We start from the raw sequence: 21,868 nt of genomic DNA, 5'->3' as shown, positions 1-21,868 counted from the left end.
TTTTTTTTTTTTTTTGGTACTGGGAATTGAATCCAGAGTACTGAGCTACATCTCTGGGAGTTTTTAATTTTTTATTTTGAGACACATTCTTGCTATATCACTAAGTTGTCCAGGCTAGGTTCAAACTTTCAGTCTTCCTTCCTTGGCCTCTCAGTATAACTTTTAAACTTGGAACTAGACTTACAAAAAGTTACAAAAATAATAGTCTGCACACATCCCTCACCCACTTGCTCTATGTATGTCACATTCCCCATCTCATATAACCATAGTACAATCAGCAGAAAAGGATAATTAACTGTCAGGATCAGAAGAGGATTTCAAGAATGTGTAAAAGAATGCTATTAAATTGCTATTGTCCTGAGAATGCTATATTCATAAACTTTGATTCATAAATGAATAAAATGTGCATGATTTTCAGAAGTCCTGATCATGTTTTTCAAACAAATCAAATGTGCTAGGTGTGTATGTTTTCTAGATTCTCCCAGAACTTATGCCTCATGATAATTTGTATATTTAATATAGAGATACATGTTCTTTAGGAAGGGATAGTTAACTTTTTCGAGTATCATTTCCACATTTGGCAGAGTGACAATGATTGAAGTAGCTAGTAGCCAAATAACGGCCTTCAAGAAACTGTGTCTCCTAGATTCACACTGCAGGTAGTCTAGCCCCACAGGGACTCTGACTTACTAACCAAAACAATGCAATAACAATGCAATGTGTTGGGCACCTGGCCTAAGTCTCAACAAATCATGGCAATTTTTCTGCTTTTGTGATTCTGGGAGCCTGCCACTGAACAATTCCAGCTCCACTATTGGAAATATGATGCAGAAAGAAGATATGGGAGAAAGAAGACTGAGACCAGGGAGAGTGCAAAAATGGCTCAGCAATTCCAGCATCCCAGCATCCCAGCTAAGGCCAAACTTCCAACTGTCCCTTCCAAGGGAACAGACTTGTGACTGAGCCATCTTGGACATAACAGTCCAATTAAACCCTTGAGTGGCCGCATGTGGGGATGTCAAGTTGCGCAGAAGAACCACACAGCTGAGCCTAGTCAGCCCACAAAATTGTGAAAGAAAATCAGAGTGGTTGTGTTCAGCCATGCTGCTTTGGAGCAGTTGGTTACATAGCAGTAGAGATAGAGCAATAAAGCAGCAACTGTGCTCTCTTTGATGTGTATACATGGTAATGTGTCCAAGTTTTAAAGATGTGAGTATACTTTACCTGCTCACTGCGGGCACACTACGCTGAGGACCAGATTGAAAGAAGTCTGTCATAAGCGCACTCTTCATGTACTTTTCTCCTGAGGATGAGCTCATCCTTAGAGAAAGGTATGATTCAGTAAGGTTTCTGTTCTTTGAAGGTGTAGACAAGGCACTGTTGCTCCGTGGCCCAATTTTGTTCTCCTGAAGCCATTTTTTTTTTTTTGGTAAAAGATGGAAGTGTTGACTTTATGAGAAGAGTATTAGCAGGGCTGGGGATATAGCTCAGTGGCAAAAGTGCCTGCCTGGCAAGCGCAAGATTCTTAGATTCCCGGTACCAAAAAAGAACAACAACAACAACAACAGCAACAAAAAAAACAAGTCTGTGACTCTCTTGGGGCTGGGGATTTAGCTCAGTGGCACAGAGCCTGCCTGGCAAGTGCAAGATCGTGAGTTCAATTCCTGGTATCAGAAAAAAAAAAAGAGAGAAGAGTATTAACCACTGAAAATCATGTCATAATGCTATGCAAGAGATGCCACAACATAGCTTACTGGAAAATTTTCTAGTAATATTAATATTAGTATTAGTGTTTGTGCATGCATGTGTGTGTGTGTGTGTGTGTGTGTGTGTTAGTCAAGGCACACACAGATTTGGCCCAAGTCCCAGGTTTTCATAATAGAATATGTAAGATGTGAGGGCAACGTAGGGGAAGACCCAGGTGTAAAGCTGAAAGATCAGAGCATTTCTCCAAAATATTAACAGTAACAGGAGAGCTGCCAGCTTCAGAGAATATAGCAGTGGAAAAATTGCAGTTTCAAGTACAGACTAATCCCCAGAGAAAAGGAAAACCCAGAAAGAGGCAGTTGCCAGGCTATAGTCTCCCAAGTGAGATCAGGATGGGTCCTGGGGCTTCTAGGACTTTTATTTTGCAATAAAAATGAAGGTTGTTAGTAAAACCCTATAGTTCTAGTCTCTGAGGAGATCAGTTTCTGGCATGCTGTGCTGGTGGAGCCCTCTGGGGGAGGCAAGAGGGAGGAGTGCTAGAGAGGCAGAGACAGATTTGAGTGGCCCTGTGAGAGGTCAGATATTGTACAGAGTACACATAGAAGTAAAGTCTGAAGTCCTCAGCTTCCTGTGAAGCCCTGGACACTTTCCCAGCTGCCAGGAAGCTAAAAGAAGGTGGGTGTATGTGGGATATGGACCTTGAACATATACAATGGCTTGGAAGAGACTGGCCTTTAGGACACAGATTTATGCTCTAATTTTGGCTGTATCACCACTAGTTCTGTGGCTATGGGCAAGTCACTTGGAACACTGAGGATTCCATATGCCCATGAATAGAAAACTGGCCCAAGGGTTAACCAAGAAAGCACTCATGTTTCACACAGAATGAGAAATCCATGATGTACTTGTCCAGGACTGGTGTTGCCGTTTACTGGCTGCTTACAGCTTTTCCCTTCAAAATCCTCAGCACATGGCTTTGAAATCATGGGCCCAAGACAGCCACTTCAGCTTTCGTCATCACTTCCTTCGTGCAGTAAGAGAAAAGCCATCTCCTTGTGAGGCATCTTTCCTCTGGGAGAAATATAACCCTTTCCTGGGGACTTCCATACCTGCACTTTAGTTCACTTCGTACATGTATACACACATACCAACACATCTTTGCACACATCCTGGGTAAGCCTTCACTACCAGGCATGTGAGAAGGACCAGGTCAGAATTTAAACTGGGTGCATTGCGGGTCCAAATTCTGTCAATTTAGAAGACTTCAGAAGAGTGGAGAAGCAACTAGCCAGGGACTCTGCATTCATTTCTTCCTATTTTAAGTAGAGACAACCGACATCCACAGAAGAAGGACACACGAGTTGGAGCACACCCCATGAAAATGTAAGGAATTCTTGTGTGTTGAATGGTTGCCAGAGGTCATCCTTCATCAGTGCTGACTCAGTGAATGAAATTCAGAGATAAAAACAGGCATGCAGTGCGCTGGCAGGGCACAGAGGGAACTAGGAATGGATGTTGCTGCTGTTAATGGCCCATCTGGTCTGTGCCAGCATCACTTCAGAGACGGCTGGGTACCGTAGAGCCCCAGCTGCAGCTTGAGCAGCTCATCTCAAGAGGAGTCATTACTAAGGTGAGATCAATGGAGAACCATGGGTCGGTGCAAGAGCTGGGTCTTCCTCAGAGTTGGAAATCGCAAGTAGGGATAAGTTAGCCCACCTTTTCCTAATCCAGTGAGCAACAACTTAAACTTTCCCAGACATTCAATATTATCCAGATGTATCAGGTGAAAAACTGCCCACTCGGAATTAAACTCTTCAAGATGTCAACAATGTTCAAGAACAGACCACGAGTTATCATCCAGACAGAGAGCTGTCTTGCTGAATGCTGGTTTTGGCCTCAGACTTGAAAGTCAGGTATTCCACTGTTGAGACAATAGTAGAAGCTTGATTTGCCCAATGATGTTACTAACTGTGGACACTGTCAGGAGGACCCTAGGTCTCCCAAATACCACCCAGCACTCTTTTCACCCCATTAACTGTCTGTTTCCACTGCTCACAAGCGCTCCTCAGTTTGTCCTACCAAGACCCCGGGCAATGTGCCCATGGCCAGGTGTGCCTGGAGATCACCACCTCAGCTGCAGAAAGCCCCTCTCGAGAGGCCCTGTGGTCCCCCACAGCACAGGACATGGCCAGGGTCACAGACCAGACCCCACCACTCTGGATCCTGCCCTCTGTTCCTGTCCATAGGGTCCAGCTCCACTTCTGGGCCCCTCTTTCTCACCTCTCATTTTCTCAGCCACAAGGAAGAATAAATGTGAGGCATTTGCAGGAAAAATGGATTGATCTTGAGACCACAGTACTAAGGGAAATGTATCCGTCACCAACCGTTAAATATCACACCATTTCTCTTATTTGAGAAACTTCAAATATACCTAATTTAAAGAGCAAAATGAAAGATGGTAGGAAACCAGAAGACTCCGGAAGTGGGAAGGGGGCCTGGGGAAAGACAGAGTGGGAAAGCAGAGGGTAGAAGTAAAAATGATCCAGATGCAATGCGTATATGTACCAATTCCTCAAAATGAATGTAATTGTCCTTGCAAACATATAGCGATGAAGAGATCCACTGGTGCATTCACAAAATAATAAAGTAAAACCACTCTTCTGAAATTATGGGTCCCCTCAAATATGCCAGGGACCTCAGAATCATCAAATCCAAAGAACACATCTTTCTGAACATCTCCCAATCTGGTGCTTCAAAAAAACTTTCATGGAAATATTCTTCACATCAGAAAAGAAATACCATGAGCCCTGGGGAATGTGGAGTTATGATCAGAGGCCACAGCCGCAGGCACAAAATAACTCTGAAGACTTGTTTCATCTTAGGAATTCATGCACAGTTTCCAACCCCTTGTAAATGAAAATAATGATTTCTTCTCTTCAAATCTCAATAAAATTAATACTCAAGGGATTTACTTGTCTTAATCCTGTGGCTGCCTACCTCATCTGTCACCTGTGTTTGGTTGGATTTTATAACTCTAGCCAGGGTCCCAGAAGTATCCTCAGCAGTCATTTTTATCCTCAGGCTACCTAGGAACTAAATGAGACTAAAGGCAAAGGCCTGTGGCTTCATTGAGCATCACGTACTCTTCCAACTTCTACTCAGATCTTCTGTCACTTTGCCCTCTCCTGGAGAACAGAAGAAGGTCAGGAAAGAAAGGAGGAGAGACACAAGTGAGCTGGCATTTGGCTGGCCAAGTTAGTGCTCGCTTAGCCCTAGCCACTGAGCCCAGTGCACAGAGGAGCAGCGAACCAGGGGAGAGCTCCTGGGAACACCCTTTCACTCAGGAGTGAGCCCCTCAGGGAAATGGCAGCCAGAGGCCTGTGTCTTGGCAGCCAGGTCACCAGTCTTCTATTTGAAGAGTGGACCATGCCAACTTCTCAGAGCCACCCAACTCCTTCTCTGGATTCCGAATTCTCTGTCCTGATAGACAAGTTTTACTTAGAGCCACAGAGGGCTTTCTTGGGGGATATACCTCAGACCTTGAATTTTAACTAAAATTCTTTTTAAACATCATCTTAGTTGGTTTTGAGAGTTGAATTTGTTATATTTTGGTGTTGTTCCTACAAGTAATATCCACTTTATGCCCTTCCTACGTAAGGGTTCCTGTCATATTTTTACAGAATTCTGTAGTAGTAAAGAGTAGGCCTTCAACTACTCTTCAGCTACTCAGGATTTTTCCCAAAATGTTTTCCTACTGAAGGAGAAAAAAAATCAATGTGTTGATTATAATTATATTCAGCTGGGATAGACAGAAAATAAAACCCAAACATTACCAGCATAATGAGTCATTTGTTTCTCTGTTGTGTAAAAATCTGAATCCCAAATTCATATGCCCAATTCCATACAGAATTTTCCCACAGAGTATAATAAGCAGCCCAAACTCTACACCTGGAATTAAAGTCATGCCTTTTCCACCGGAACTGTCTCCCTATCACATCATCTGTGTCTGGCCACCTGGTCCTTGAGACCAGCCCTGCGCCATCCTTCGAGTCACCCTCCCACTCTCGCCTTGTCCACTGTGCCCCTTCTTCCTCCCTTCTCCACACTCCCTGACCCTGCTTTAGTTGCTGACGTCTACAGAGCAGCCACACATGCACTCTGATGTAAATACATTACAAAACATACCTCCTTCCCACTCAAGTAACATTATTATTATTATTATTATTATTATTATTATTATTATCATTAACACCATTTCACAGAAGAGGAAATTAAGGAACCTAACTTTTCCACATGTCACATGTTGACTAGTAAAACCAGGATTTGAACTGAACCAAGGAGTTGACTCTGAAGCACCCTTCTCACAGTGCTGGGGAGCAAACCTAAGGCCTTGCACATGCCTTGCCCCAGAGCCGTGCCCCTAGCCCAAAGAGCACTCTTTGGGGCTGTAACTTCCTGTTTTAGCCTCACAGTTTCTTTTATTATTATAGAAGATCCTCATTCCATTGGCTTCTCCTCTCCAGCCTCACTGATTCCCTCATGATGCCGTCTCTCCTATGACTTGTCACTGCAGTCATCTTTCTAAAGATGACTGACTGTCATCTGACTGACTGTCTGGTCAGGTTGGTTTGCTGCCTAAAACCCATTGAGCCTCTACAGCACACTTAGGCACAGGCTCCAGCTCCTCACAGTGCACAGGCTGCTCCAGGCTCTGCCCACCTCGCCAGCCTCCTCCTGAGCCATCTAGCCACACTGCTCACAGTTTCAGACCCCACCTACCTTCGGTCTAGTTCCCTGCTTTGGCACTCACTCAGGGCTCTTATTACAAGTTCAGGTTGTGATGAACATTGCTCCAGAATCCCCCAGGTTGAACAGGACCCTCTGGGCTTTCAGCAGAGTTATTGGACTGGCACCACGATAAACAGCACACTCTCCTTTGCTGGTCATAGAAGCTCCTAAGGGCAACTGCTGGTTCTTTGCATCTGTGGTAGGAGCCACAGTGCTTGGTGCAAAATAGTCATCCAGTAAATTGCCAAATACAAACAAACAAAACTTAACTACTTCATTTCCCTTCATCATTTTCCTAAACAAAGCCTAGGACAAGAAGATCCCTTGACTATCAGTGGCTTTACCCTGGCTTATTCAGCTGTAGGGGAATTCATCTTGGAGCAGGATCTGAATAATCCAGAGGCCACCCCGTTTGTACAGTGTATCGTGGGGAAAAACTTGAGGATCTACAAGGAAAGAGCTGGATCAAGAAGAAGAATGTGAATACATCAGAGGAGGAAAATATCTACAACACAGGAACAATCACCTCAGGACACAGAATGTGTTCAGTATCTTTGGGAGTTGTTTTTAAAGGAGATCACCAAGGAAATTTAAAAGCAGAAATCACATGGCTTTTGTTTTGGTGGAAAGTCAACGTACAAATTTATGGGCTGTAGATTTTTTAAAAGATCACAGTAGTTTTATTTATCGTATAAGGTTCTGGGGCCTCGATGACTGGCTTCCAGGTGAAATTACCTTTGCTGGCCTTGGCTCAGTCTCTTCTCCCTAGTAATCATCCCTTCAGATCCACATACATTAGACAGAGCTATGTCCTTCACCAGTCAAGAATCGCAGCCCAGAGGCTTGTGTTACCATGGAAACAGAATCACTTTCTGCTGCAAGACACCTCTCTTAGCCAGCACAATTATGAAGTAGAATACATTGAAGGGTTGGGAGGGGAATCAAACGTTCTGCCCACCAGTGTTACACTCAGCCTTTGGGAGAATAAATGACTTTCAATTAGAGTACTTAAATATCTTTTAACTTTAATAATTATTATTAAAGCCCCAACAGAATTTTACTTGGAATAGAGTAAAAAAATGGATTTGCCATTAAGGGGAGAGCTATAAATTCTTTCAGACCAGAGCACTTCTATTAAAGAACATACGAGGGAATTTGCAGTTAATGATTTAATTGTGCATGAAACAAGAGTCTTTGTCTTTGTTTTCTGGCTTCCTGTTTTGATCCTACTGTGGATTTGTGAGGCTGTCCTTATTTCTCTCCTTTTCAGTCTCCAATCCTACTTTCTTAGCAGTGAGCACGTACACTTACACCTTCATCCGAGCTTCTGTTCTCAACTTGCAGGGAGCTCCAGCTCACCCTGTCTCTCTCTTACTTCTGGGCCTTCAATCTCTCCCCATCCAACACCCCAGCTCCTTTTACTCCCTGGTTCTGCTGCTAGGGGTTTCTCTTCGCCTTATGCCCAACCCTACATTTAGTTGCTGTCCTCTTTTATTTTCTCTTTGTGTGAACTATTTCTTATTGTTTGTGCTACTGTCTTATAAAGCAAATCTATAAGACCAATACAGCTGGAAGGATCCATTCAGTAAAACCCTAGAAACAAAACAAGAATCCTTCACCCATTCAGCTCTAAAGATGCTCACAGTCACTGGGTTTCCTATAGACTATTAAAACAAATAGCCACAAAAAGAACACACACACACACACACACACATACACACACACAAATAACACACACCCTCCACATTACCTCAGAATCTAATTACAATCACAGAGAAAATCACATATAATGAAAGGAAAGAAAAGTCTTATTGACTGGCTATGAATTAGAAAAGACTATGATACTTTTAAAATACTAGTGTTTTAGTTCTAGGGACCATGAAGCAGCTTTGAGAGGCCAGTGACCACTCGTCAGTGGCATCCATCTTTCTACTTCTTAAATTAATTGGAGTAGTACCGTAGATACTATTATTTCCACTTTATGAATAATGTAGAGAAAAGCAGCTCAAATGATTTTTAAACTGTTATTCCCAAAGTCACCACAGAGGCCTGATTTGTGACTCGAGTTCAGTGTCCATGCAGCTGCAGCCCCTGATGGATGGTCCAGAGATGCTCTGAGTGTGGGGGATAAAACTCAAGGCTCACAGGACAACAGTCCAGGCTGTGTTCCCCCGGCAGGACACTGAAGAAATGATTTGTGTCAGACTCAGACTTGCTTATCCTTAACCACCATGGGTGAATATCCTCTTGTTCCACCCTGTGTACAGGGAATGTAGCAGTTAATGTGCACAAAACTTGTCCGCAACCCTAAGGACGAGGACATTTGTGTTTCTGTATGAAGAGGGATTTCCTGTTATTATAACAGGTACAGACAAACAGGCCCACGTTACTGTCAATCAATTCAGCCTCCAAATCACCATCATTCTCAAATCTCTAGTCTTTCCAAGAGCAGGTGCTGTCACGTGTCTCTTCTGCATCTCCCCAGTCGTTTAACACATGGGTGGAGGTAGATATTGGCCACTCAGTTTTAAGAGATGGAACAGTGATTAAATCAAGCTGTCCTCCAATATATACTTTATAGACCCAATTTTATCATAATATCAGAGGATTCATTAAATGCCTAGATTCAGTTAGCTCAAGTTGCCTCATGGAAATACATTCATTGTCTTGGTTCATAGTATTACCCAATTAGTTGTTATAAAGAATCAGATTATGGCTTCTTCCTTTTATTATCACATATAAGGAAATATTTCATGGCTCTAAATTCTGGAGAACCCAGGAAATGTTAATGAAATAAATATTGGAAAGTCACAGCTGGGTGTGGTGGCATATGCCTGTAATCCCAGCACTCAGGAGGCTGAGGCAGGAGGATCCTTGTGAGTTTGAGACCCGCCTGGGCTACAAAGTGAGCTCAAGATCAGCCTGAACTGCATAGCAAGACCCAGTCTCAAAAAAAGATAAAAAAAGAAAAATCACTCACCTAGTGCCTAAAATTCCTCCTCATGTCTGAACCACCATCCTGCCCACCAACCTGGTGCATAGTCACCTCTGGGAAAAGCAATTTTCCTTTAATGTCTAACTCTCTCAAGCCTTCATCCTTTGTTTTGCAAGTGGAAGGAAGGAAAGAAGAAAGGAAGGAAGGAAGGAAGGAAGGAAGGAAGGAAGGGAGGAAGGAAGGAAGGAAGGAAGTTGGAGGAAGTAAGTTGGAGGAAGAGAGAAAGGACAGGGAGGGAGGGAGGAAAGAAGTAAATGAGAAAAGAGAGGAGGAAAGGAAGAAGAGAGTTAAAATTTCCCATTGCTAACACACTTCTTAAATTACCTGAGGATAAAGTGAGACCCATCCAACATTTTTGCAGTAATCAACACTGTTGAATAATAAAAATCCAAAGGGCTGGTTTGCTCTGGTTTGACGTCATTTGCTCCATTTTGCATCTTTCAGGAGAGGTGTTCTTGCAGATTAAGGGGCCGCTTGAAGAGATTTATAAGATCTACTGCTATCAGCACGACGAGGCACAGAGCGTGCTGGAGTCTTGTGAGGAGGAGGAGCTGATGCGACATGTGGGCCCCTGCCTGCAGTCCTTAAAGTAAGTAAGGCCGTCCGGGTGGTGTCCACTCAGTGCCTGGCGGCAGGCAGGCAGGGGTTGTGTAGGAAACGTTTCACTCGATCCCGGCTGGGTGAGGCTGCTGGGTGCTCTGCTCTGCTCTGTGTTCTCTGTGGGGACAGCAGCCCCGCCAGAAGCCTGCACCCACTTTTCTCTTCCCTGAAAGGTTGACTAAAAATAACACTGGAGAAAATTCAGGGCTTGGTAGAGAGAGAAAAGTGCAGTATCAAAATAGTAATGAAGTCTAAAAGGAAAACCCTTTCTTAAAGCTACCGTAACTTGGCAACCCCACACGGCTCCAGGGATACACAGGGGCGCTGTGCTAATGGGGTTCATGGGTGTCTTGTGGACCTCAAGTGGCCGCCCTTTCCCCCAGGTACCTTGTGGGGCACGAGGGCACACTGGCAGTCAGTATCAGCACAGTTGGCCGTGCCCTCCATCCTCAGCCCGAAATGCTGGAGGGGGCTGCACAACACACAAATCCAAAAGATAGAAGAAAGAAGAAGTACGATTTTTTAAACCATGCTCGATCAGAGTTTTCATTTCCATTTGATGCTTTTTAATACACAGACAGTTGGCTGGGCAGAGGGAAGCTTTGAGCGGACTTGGCTAGCTCTTCGTGTGTACGGCCTCCCGACTCTGAAAGTTAACGTTACTCTCTGACTCGGCATCTTACCCTGGGTTCTCTATAACCTTTCGCTGTCAGTGACCACAGTTAGGCCAGGGACAAGCGACACAGAAAGCTGTGGTGTGTAAATCAGTGCACACCAGTCTATTCCAAACATTTCCCTTGTACACTGTAGTATGAGGGCAAGGCAGAGGGAAAAGGGACGGAATGAGGTGCCAGAAGTGTGGAGAGGCGTTAAGGTGAAACCGGGAGAGAAAGAGAGACTTCTCTGGAGGAAGCCTTTCCAGACTGGAGTTAGATCTGAAGCAGAGCTCATTGTGGACATGTGAATTTCAGTGAACGAATGAATGAACTTTCAACTCGGTTGCCCTCTACTGGCCATGAAGAAATAGCAACTTTCTGACCATGCTTTTCCTATCATGGAGAGCAATATATTCAAGGCACTATACTGTGTTTAGCGTTTGTGCTGTGGCAAGCATAGGTCTGGATGCTAAGAAAACAAAAATAAGTTGGACTTTGTACTCAACCCACAAGGAGCCCAGTGTGATCATCAGTTATGTCAATTCTTAAATATAATACGTCATAATCAGCTCCAGTTAAATACTTCTATGTTCCGTTCAGTTTGGTGCTACCATAACAACCCACAGCAACAGTAAAGTCTGAAGTTGTATTAATCGTAATAAGCTCATATGCAAGGATCAAAGTCCTCCAAATGTACAGCTACTTTTCTCTTTGGGAAAAAATATAGTGAAATCCTAGATAGGGATGAACACCTTTCCTACCTTAAAGAAGCAACATCCAATCCAGTAACAACTATCTTGAATCATTTTCTTTCTTCTATTTCTAGAAGCAGAAGAAATAGATAGAGCAAATGAAAATCTAGCTTCTCAGGCCAGCAGCCCAAATCCAACTCAAGCATGGAGGGTCCTCAGCTGGGCAGATAAGGTTCAGCTATGCAGGACATGTGCTCACCAGAAGTGGAATTGCCTCCACAGGAGGATGGCCCTTTGTTATTCCTTAAATTTTAATTCCTGAGGGAAACACATAGACCCGGCTTGAACATCCCTGGATGTCTAGCTCAGTCTCGTATGCCCTAAAGGGTAGAGGTAACTTTGAAATCTCATCTGGTATCAATTATTGAAAATTACTTTCAGGTCCAATGACTTATTTGACCTTTTTCTGAAAGCTTTGAGTTACTGTCCTATGATGCCCCAAATTTTGTATATTCAGAGCTGTTCTGATTTTTGGAGATAAATGTAGCCACTGGAAGGTGTTAACACTCAGAACCACAAAATCCAGAGGAAGCAGTATTGGCAGAACTATTTCTTAGGGGAAAGAAAATCAAAATAAAATAGTTTAAGTTCGAGCTATTTTCCCAAAAGTTGCCTTCCCATGGAAATAAAGTTAATGATGAATTGTGCTGCTTTGCCTCAGGGCTGAGAGCTGTGGCATTATTGACATTACTATAATACTGACCTCAATTGAACTGAGCCTTAAATTCTGAGAAACAGGTTTTCAAACAGGTTTATAGGCCAGAGAAAGTCTGCCAACACCAGAGGGCTTGGTTTCCCTTGCCAAGCAATCAGTCAAAGCTATTACTGTCGTTCTGCCTTTTCCTTGTGGCTAAAACACGGAGCCCAAGCATGGTTGCCATTCTGATGAGTATTAGGCGCAGCCTCGCTTTCCTTCTGTGAGGAAGGAAACGTGGTTTGAAGCAATATCCACGAGAGAGGTGGCTTCATGCCCCAGAAGCTAAAGTGGATTTTAAAGCATGTAGGTTGCATCTTAACCAAAACTAAAATATGCTTATAGGAGCCTAATAAATATTTATTAAGACTGCAAGATAATGTTGAAAATATATACACATACTTTTAATATATAAATATAGTACTTGCCTCCCAGGAACACAAACTCTAGTCGGGGAGATAAATAAACCCATCAGAAATGTTTAATAACAAGGCAAGAGTTCATTTAAGCAGGGCGCCAGGGCCTGAGGTTCAAGACTAATTTCCAAAAAGGTAGCAAAGATATTGGTTCTGTAACAGATTCAAGCTCATAACCTTTGGTTATTCTCTGAAGCCCATTATCATTCAAATGAGAAAGTAGTATTTGTCTCCAGAAGGTAATTTTGAATCTTTCGGAAATGTGAGGGCAGTGTTTCTGGGTTGCATATGTCCCTTGCTCCAGTCCATTGGGATGTGCAATAACAATGAACTCCTTGCATCATCACCCAAACTCCCTGCCAACCCCCAAGAATAGGATCACCTGCGGTCCAGTCTGGGATCTGCCCTTCTACTCACCCACATGGGGTTCCAATACACATTGGAGAACTACTTTAGAGAAAGAAATTGGCCCACAATGCCCACAGGCCATGACCTGGAAGGAGATGGGCTTTTTTCATCAATTTAATCTATGCAGAAATTTCACAGAGGGAAGACTGTAAACCCATCCGGAAGTACTATGCACATCTACGACTATAGTCTGCAAATAAGAAACTTGCAAGTTTTTGTTTATTTAACCACCAGTGGTTGCAGCCTGGCATTAATGCTCCCTAAGCTTATGTGCAATATTCTATTAATAGGCTCTAGAAATTTAGCAGTTGTTTGCTAAAGATCTGGTTGCTTAGGTTCTTTGGGGGTTATTTAAGGCTTCTGGCTGTAAGAAGAAAGTGAAAACATAATGGCTATTAATGCAAGCAGAGCTATAATTAGAACAGCCTGTCTGCTGCCTCCTTTTTCTGTTTTGCTAGTTATAAATAGCACTGAAGTCCCTGCTACATTTCAGAGGCCCCACAGGTCTGTTTATATTGTAATAGAAAAAGAATGAAAGAAGCTCTCTAAGTTTTGGACAGATGGGTTTTGTGCTGCATTATTATATAAATTCATCCATATTTATCTTGCCAACCAAGGGCACATCAACCCTTGGGAGGAACGCCTTAACTTCTAATCACCCGGACACTTTTTTCCTGTAGTTTTTCCATCCAGAAAATCTAGAAGCTCCTGCAATGCAGAATCTAAAGGAATACATTTCAATTCATTCACCCCATTGTATGCTTATTTTTCTAAATGGGGAGTTCCAAGTAAAAATTAAAATCACTTTCAAAATTCTCTCAGTTCCTTGTTCTATGGCACCATGTTTGAACAAAGACTATGCAACCCTTCAGGAATAGTCACATAAAAACTTTCAACCGTGAGGGAAATTATAATGAGTGCATGCGGGGAGAAGGTGCCGTGATAGGAGTATTAAATCACTTTATCCCATAAAAGGGTAAATAGGCACATTTTAACTTCCTCTTTGCTGAATTTTCCTTGGCTGGGACTAGCTTTTGGAAAGTTTTCATTTAAAAGAGATTTTTTTTTAAAATGATGAACAAATAAAGAAAGGAATGTTTTAATACAGTACACTTGCCCTATAAGCTGTGGGTTCCCCTGTTAAAAACTTCTTAGGTCCCTTTTATAAAATATTATACCACACTGAACACAGTGTTTAATTGGTGTTACAGTATTTAGGCTACATGGTTGAAATAAATAAAATAAAGAGAAAAATTCCATGTCCTTTCCAGGAGTTAAAAGAGAAATTTGAACATCAAAGTATGCATTTTGATTTCTAACTGTTCAAATTGTTTACTTGCTGGTTTCCATGGAAAATTGTATTTTTTAAAGATTCATCTTCTCTAAATTTTCTGATCCGTGATTCAAAGCACTCTGGGCAAATAAAATCCCCCCTTAGAAGGCAATAAAAGTTAGGGAAAGAGTGTTGAGCTCAAAGGAAATGAATGGAAGGAAATGTTGGCCAGGAGTGATGGTAGGAAAAGTTCTTTCATTATAGCAGAAAATTCTTTCCTCTGTTAATAATTCCCTAAAATTATGACAGCTGCTGGTTTTAAAGAAACCATTCTGTGCTTGAACGCCACCTCTAGGAGGTGTTGGAGGCAGGAGAACCCAGTTAGTGAAAGATGCCTAGAAGTCCATTCATATAAAATGCCTAAGATCTAGGAAACAATAGTTTCACACATATGTACATTTGTTTTCATTTATATGGAGTACTGAGATTATTTTTATAAGCTTATTAAATCCATTTTAAAATTTATGAAGCTGAGCATAGGTATTTATCATTAATTATTTTCTCAATCACCGAATATAAAAAGAACCATCTACCATTATGGGTTGCAGGCATAAAATTTTTTCATATTGAAAACATTCATTGTATTCCAGAAAATTGAAAATAAGAGGCTGCACTAATCATGTTTCATATGCAGATTATTATTTCTTGATATCTGTGTGAGGCTTTTAGAGAAAAACTTCCATTTCCTTTATTCCTTAAATTTAACCTGAATAAATTGGATGTCTTTATTGTTGAGTAATTAATTTGACAATGTTTTTAGCTCCCATCAAGTGTCGCTTTTTAGGTATTGCGGTCACAGCAGTGCATGAATCCAGTGTAAAAGAAATAAGAGGCCAGGGATATAGCTCAGCAGCACAGCACCTGCCCGGCAAGCATAAGGTCCTGAGTTCAATTCCTGGTAACAAAAAAAGAAAAGAAATAAGAAAGACACATGGTATGTGGAAAAGTAACAAGTGTTATGTAAGGAGAGAAATAAAGCAGGGAATGGGATCAGAATATGGTGTGAGGTAGGGTGAACCCTCCAAAGGTTGGTCAGGAAGGTTTCACTGGGAAAGGACAGGAATCATGGAGGGAGGTGGGTACCTGGAGGGAGAGCAAGGCAGGCTCGAGGAAGAGCAGCCAATGGGAGGGAAGGGAGCAAGGTGCAGCGTGGTAGCCAGAGACTAGGCAAAGAGGTGACCATTAGGAAATGGACAGATGGATAAGCAGAATGGGAGCTGCAAAAGTTAGTAACACCTTGTGATGGTTTTTTGACAATTACTCATTCAACAGGGAAATCGCTCACAATCTGCTAGAGAGATGTTAGAGAGAATTTCATAATAGTGTTCTGCAAATCAAACATTTGCTTTGTAATCTTGTAACTTTTTATTAGTACACACTGAAGACTGACCCCAAGGCTTCTGCACTGAGCTCCATTCCCACCACTTTATTTTTTATTTTGAGACAAGGTCACACTAAGTCAATAAACTTCCCAGGTTGGGCTCAAACTTGTGAGCCTCCTGCCTCAGCATCCCAGATTCTTGGGATTATAGATGTGTACCACCATACCAGGCTCTTGTACCTTGCTTTCTCTCATGACTTTGTCTAATAGATTTTTTTTTCATAATATAAATAAAAATGTAAATTTAAATTCATTTTCAAATTATGAGAATTTATTGACTATATTCTGAGTAAACAGTTGTAAATTTTGTATAAAGTGCAAACCAAAAATGATAATTATACTAAAATAAGACATTGGAGACATGATTATGAAACAGTGAGGTTAATTCTATGGGACCTTCATGAGAATTACTTATTACTTTATTTTGCATGATTAAATTTGAAAGCCTTATACTGTTTGTATGTTACCTCAAATATGTGGATTTACATGAATTTACTTTTTTCTCTCTTATAGGAAAATATACGTGCAAGAGTAAGTACTTCTTTTAATTGACCTTTTGTATATATTTGTGGGAAACAATTTGATGCTTTTATACATGTGCTAGTTGTATATTGACCAAGTCAGGGTTATCACAAGCAATGGTTATGCTAAATACTTTTTCAAAAATAATGAAAATCAAACATAAAAATCCTGGAGGGAAAGCTGTTGAACATAGCTGTCCAATTCAGAATTTTTAGTTTTTTGTAATCAAATATATTTCTTTCAATAAACAAGTCAAGCTTGCAGAAGTCCTTAGCCCATTTTGGACACATCTGATTTCATATTACCTTATTATCAATTTGTTTGAAATGCTCTCTTGTATTAAATTATCACATATACCTTACTACACATTTTGGAAGTATCTTAATGTATAATTTAAGTGACTCCCAAGAGCTGGTAATTATAGGTATCTTTAGGAATCTTTGTGCATCTAGAACAAGTCTTCCTAAAGCCAACCTCAGTCTTTAAAAGAAGCTCAGACTAGTGCCATCATTTTTGAATGTTAAAAGACTATTAATAAAAAAGAAAAGCTTCCTTATGCATTGTAGCAAAATACCAGATTTGATCTATTTTGGACTCTTGTATGATTTATGGAGAAAAAATTCAAGATACATATGGCATAGAAATGACATATTAAGGTGAAATAGATGGTTAGTAAGAAGTTATTTCATAAAAGCATATATATACATACTTGGGAGGATGTAGTTTTCTAGAAGCAACACATGTCCAGCCTGTTTAACACTGAAAGAATGATACTGACTTAAATTTAAATTCAAATTTACTAAAACTTTTAAAAACACATGTTTGGCTCAATATGATCAACTCTCAAGGTCCTGAGTTTTTATCTGTGTGTGTATGTGTGTGTATATGTGTACGTGTATATGTGTCTATGTATGTGTATGTGTATATGTGTGTGTGTGTATTTTAAAGTCCTGAGAATTTACATCAAGGAATATAAAATTTACAAATGTAAGTCATAAATAGCTAGCATACATACTTAACTGCAGAGCAACCCTGAGAAGGGACAGAGTTACAAACTGAAAGGGAGGAATCAGGCCTCACCCCCGGAGCCCAAGGTGCTGTACCTCAGCCAAGCTGAGAAGCTTTTCTTTGAGAAGTCAGTGGGTGCTCACTGTATAAGTCTTATTTTTATTTTTTTCAGAAAGAAAAAATAATATCCAATGGGACAATCAGATGTGGCTAGATCTGTTTTATAGTTCTGATTTCTGATCTGAGGTGCCTGAATTTGCAGTGTGAATTTCTCTGCTGGTGGCTTCATAGGTCCGAGCCCCCTGGTTTCCCTCAGTGAGAGTAGATGGGTCGGGCCTCACTATAGAGCCAGCATCTCTGGCATCGTGCAGAGGGTCGGAGCTTCACAGAGCTGGGTGTTAGAGAAGAAACTCATGTCCACAAACTCTGCTTAGGTTCCTTTCCCTGAGCTAAGGTCTTTATAGCCAAAAGATGAAGTAGCGAGGAGGGAGACAGAGATGCCAAGCAGGAAAGGGACAGGCTCTTTTTGGTGTGTCAGATGCACAGATTTCTACTGCAGCTACAGAGATGCACTGTGCATTGTGTGGAAACCAGCTTTCCATGTGTCCTGGCCTGTGCAGCCAGGGATGGGTCTGCCCACCTTGCCTGTTCTGGCTGCACACCAAGAGCTGAGAGAGGGAGGGCGATCACAGCATGCAGATGGCTGAATCAAAGCAGAGGACAAGGAGAACTTTTCCTCCCTGGTCACCACGGACACTGCTGCTCCTGAGGGCGGAAGGCAGGTCCAGCACTGTGTGGTCCCGAGGGACAGAGCCGGGAGTGCGGTTCAGAGAGGCGGGATCTAAATGACATCCAACATCCTTGCTTACAGCAAGTGAAAATTGTTCACTTTTCCCCACAGTCCATTTTGAAAAAGATCGAGTCAATAATATTTGTAATATCTAAAATGTTTACTTTGAATTATAATCTTATGCAAACACGAAAGACAGTAGCATGGAAGTGACAAGAATTCTAGAATCCCCCACTGAAGGGTCCCCCAAAAAGCCTTCATCCAGGGCCCAAGTTCTAAAGGAGAAAAAATGCCTATTCTCAATCTAAAAACCCCCAGAAATACAGCATTTTTTGTCTTCCGATTTGCATTCTTTTCTATATATGTGCCCTGTCTGACACCCTTGAGTTTCCAGGTCCCCATTAATGTCAGAATGATTTAGGTTATTTTCTCTCCTCCTTGTATTTTTAATATTATCAAAGAAATACTACAAAATAAAAAATATATAAGTGAAGACAGGAGGGTGACCAGTAGTCACGTCCCAGACAGACGTTCATACTGTCACATTGCAATGTCTCTTGTGTCACAGCTGTACACACCCACACACACACACACACACACTTCCTAGGTGTCTATTTGCTACCTCATCTGTCAGTTCACCATGGACATCTTTCTGTATCAGTAAATATAAACCCACATTGTTCTGTAATGGCACAATGTCCTCTCTGATATGTGCCTTCATTCAGTTTACCAAACCTTTCCTGACAGCCAAATTGTGTCAGCCTTGCAAACATCGGTGCTGTGTGTCCATTTGTGTACATAATTTTTTTACAATAATCTGATTATATTTTTTGGAAAGATGGCTAAATCAAAGGGCTTTTGATGACTTTTTCCGAAATTTTCAGGAAAGCTGAGCTAACTTATATTATCATTAGTCACATAGAGCTGTCTATCTACTACCTGCCAACCCTGGATGCAGTTAATATTTGCATCTTCATGCTGTTGCAACATAGCAGGCCAAAAGTGGTCTTCTGTTGTTTTAATTTGCGTGACTAATCATCTCAATATTTGTTATGAAAAATGACAGTATTGTCTTCTAGCTGCCCCAAATACTCCTCACCAGAACACATTATTTTCATGTCTTTTAGTTCATTATTTTGGCATTTATTTCATACTTAAAACCATGCTTGACTTTTTTCTTTTTAGATATTGTCTATTGATTTTCCCTTGTGGGAGACAAGAATTTCTCTCTGTGTTTATCAATCTCCAGCACACACATGCACACACACACACACACACACACACACACCCTTCCCACCATTCCAACGTCTCTCTCTACATTACATTACATTATAATTTGACCACATAACAATCCATTATTGAATTATTACATTCTATCCGGGTAAATTTCAGAGTTGAACCTTGGAGTAAATGCATTACTTGTCCTTCTGGGAGTTAATAATTGTCAGTTGTCCTCTTCTGCTTCCTCTTCTTTATTTCTTAGTTTCTTTGCACTAATCATTAACACAAAACTCATGGTCAGTTAATTGAATCATTTTCCAACACAGCCAGATGTTTTGTGTCTGCTGTCAGTGTCATCTCCCTGACAGTCTCTATAGTGACTTCAGGCCTGCAGTAGACAATGGTCACAGGTGTCCTTTAGGAGCTTCTATCCCACCTCCTAGAAATCTTCTTTCCCCTCTCCTGAACTGGTTCTCCTAACTCTTATGCCCAACATATCTTTATTTTATCCTCACACTTTTTTGTGTGTGTACTGGGAATTGAACTCAGGATCTTGCGCTTGCCAGGCAGGTGCTTGTGCCGCTGAGCTATATCCCCAGCCCCTCTCACGCTTGATTAATAGTTTGAAGAAGAATAGAGTTCTACATTGACAATCACTCATTGTCAGAATTTAAATGTAAGTGTTTCCCAGCTTTTAGTGTTGTGAGCAACCCGAAGTTCATTCTGATTCCTAAGTCCTTGCTGGTGTCTGTCTCTCAGAAGGACAGTAGGACCTGCTCTTTGTCGCTAGTACTCTCAGTCCCATGAATTGTAAAGTGTGGCTCTTCCCCTTTTCTCTGACATTTAGTGCATTCTATTAATCTGCTCACACATGTACTTTTCTTAAATTATTTCACTGACCATTACCTCCTCCTATTTGTCCAATTCTCTCTTCCTTGGAATCCTGTTGTTAGATATGGACTTTCTAGACCATTTCTCTACTTCCTTTAGATTATTCTTTTATTTTCTACCCTTTGTAATTTCATTCTTTTTTTTGGAAAGTCCTAAACATTTTCTGTGACACTTGTGAGAGTTTTTTTTCCTTGCTATTATCTTTTTAATTTCCAAGAGTTCTTAGTTGAGTGAAGAAGTTGCTTCATTTTTATAGCACTCTATGAATTAGTTTCTTGAACAGGTTTTTGACTGATCATTCTTCCTGTGACCCCCAGCCCTTCCTCCCTTCTTCACTCACACCCAGTGACTCTAATTAATGCAACTTTGGGGGGATTAAATATCATCTGTCCACGTTACTGATGCTGACTGCTCTGCTATCTCCTTTCTTATTCATTCATCTTGTAAAATTTGTTAATAGTTCCATATTTTCACAATTATTATTTACTTATGACAAATGCTATTTATTATTTGTGTAGCAATATATAGTTCCTTTAAAGTAGAAGGAAATAAATTGAAAAGCAGGTCAGTAATAGTACAGATGTCTGTGGCTACTTTAAAATATTAAATTTAGGATATCTGTGGTCATGAAGAGAAGGAAATTCAAGTAATGAGGTCCATAGTTACCTGATTACTTTCCTTTTTCTGTCTCTAATTAAGAAATATATATATATGTATATATATATATATATATATATATAATTTAAAGATCACTTACATTTTCATTGTGCAACACTTTTCTTATATTTGGTGTGAAGCTCTTTGCACCAAAACTAGATGTGGCTTAAACAAAGTCATTGTTGTGTACTGGACTTTGTAAAGTTTCCACCATCATTTGTAATGAGATTCTGTGGTTATTTATGACACTAAATACTTGCCACAGTATTTGTGATAAGGCAGAACAAGATGAAATATAGTTACCAGTGAATAATCACCTTAGTTTTCAACCAGATATATGGGAATTGTTACACATTTGACTACTTACCGAGGGCTAGGCAGCTGATATAGGATTCATCTCCCTCACATGGTTATCAGAACTTCATCTTACTGGGTGGGATTAGATGGGTGAGCTTCGTGACCCCCAATACCTGGAGTGTCATTATCTCTAACACATCCTCTATCTTCTCTACCATATTGCGTGTCTGTCTCATGCACATATCGGAGCATCATTGCTCCTCACGTGGGCAGCTGTGCTGTGTGTATGTCTAAAGTCAAAAGTGCCTGAGGATTTCTCATTTTTTCAGAAAGACATTTTGGAGACTGCATCTTTGGTTCTTTTAAAAGAAACAATGATCATGTAATTGTCAGTTGAAATATAAAAGGAAGCAAATGGAAGGAATTATGGACAAAAATAATAATGATATCTGATCATGATAAAGGGTCTGTGTTGGTTTGTGACCCTCTCAGTATGGGGGATAGGGGCACAGCTCAAAGATGTGTGCAAGTGCATTGTTTAATACCTCAGACTTTGTGTGTGTGCATATAGATGTATATAGAAGAATAATATGTCACTGTAATAAACTATTTTACTAAAGTTGGATTTTCTTTGATTGAAATCTTTGATACTACTTTCAGTGATTTCTAAAAAACTAAATAAATGGTTGATGATAATCTGGAAAATATCAAAAGAAATTCTGACCATAATGATAATTATAATTTTCTCTAAT

The 21,868-nt window shown here is 40.8% G+C and overlaps 1 protein-coding gene across 3 annotated transcripts in view; it reads left to right on the top strand.

Moving 5' to 3' along the window:
* Positions 1-21,868, top strand: part of Arhgef38 (Rho guanine nucleotide exchange factor (GEF) 38) — a 115,928-nt gene that overhangs the window by 66,458 nt on the left and 27,602 nt on the right. For all 3 annotated transcript variants that reach the window (XM_005406225.2, XM_005406224.2, XM_013505412.1), the window contains exons 4-5: positions 9,935-10,079; positions 16,244-16,261. In XM_005406225.2, the coding sequence (XP_005406282.1) occupies positions 9,935-10,079; positions 16,244-16,261 (163 nt within the window). The remainder of the gene's footprint in view (positions 1-9,934; positions 10,080-16,243; positions 16,262-21,868) is intronic.

Source organism: Chinchilla lanigera, unplaced genomic scaffold, assembly GCF_000276665.1.
Source record: "Chinchilla lanigera isolate Chin_1 unplaced genomic scaffold, ChiLan1.0 scaffold00095, whole genome shotgun sequence".
Taxonomy (NCBI): domain Eukaryota; kingdom Metazoa; phylum Chordata; class Mammalia; order Rodentia; family Chinchillidae; genus Chinchilla; species Chinchilla lanigera.
Note: the sequence above shows the minus strand (reverse complement) of the source record. Positions and strands in the feature narration are given on the sequence as shown.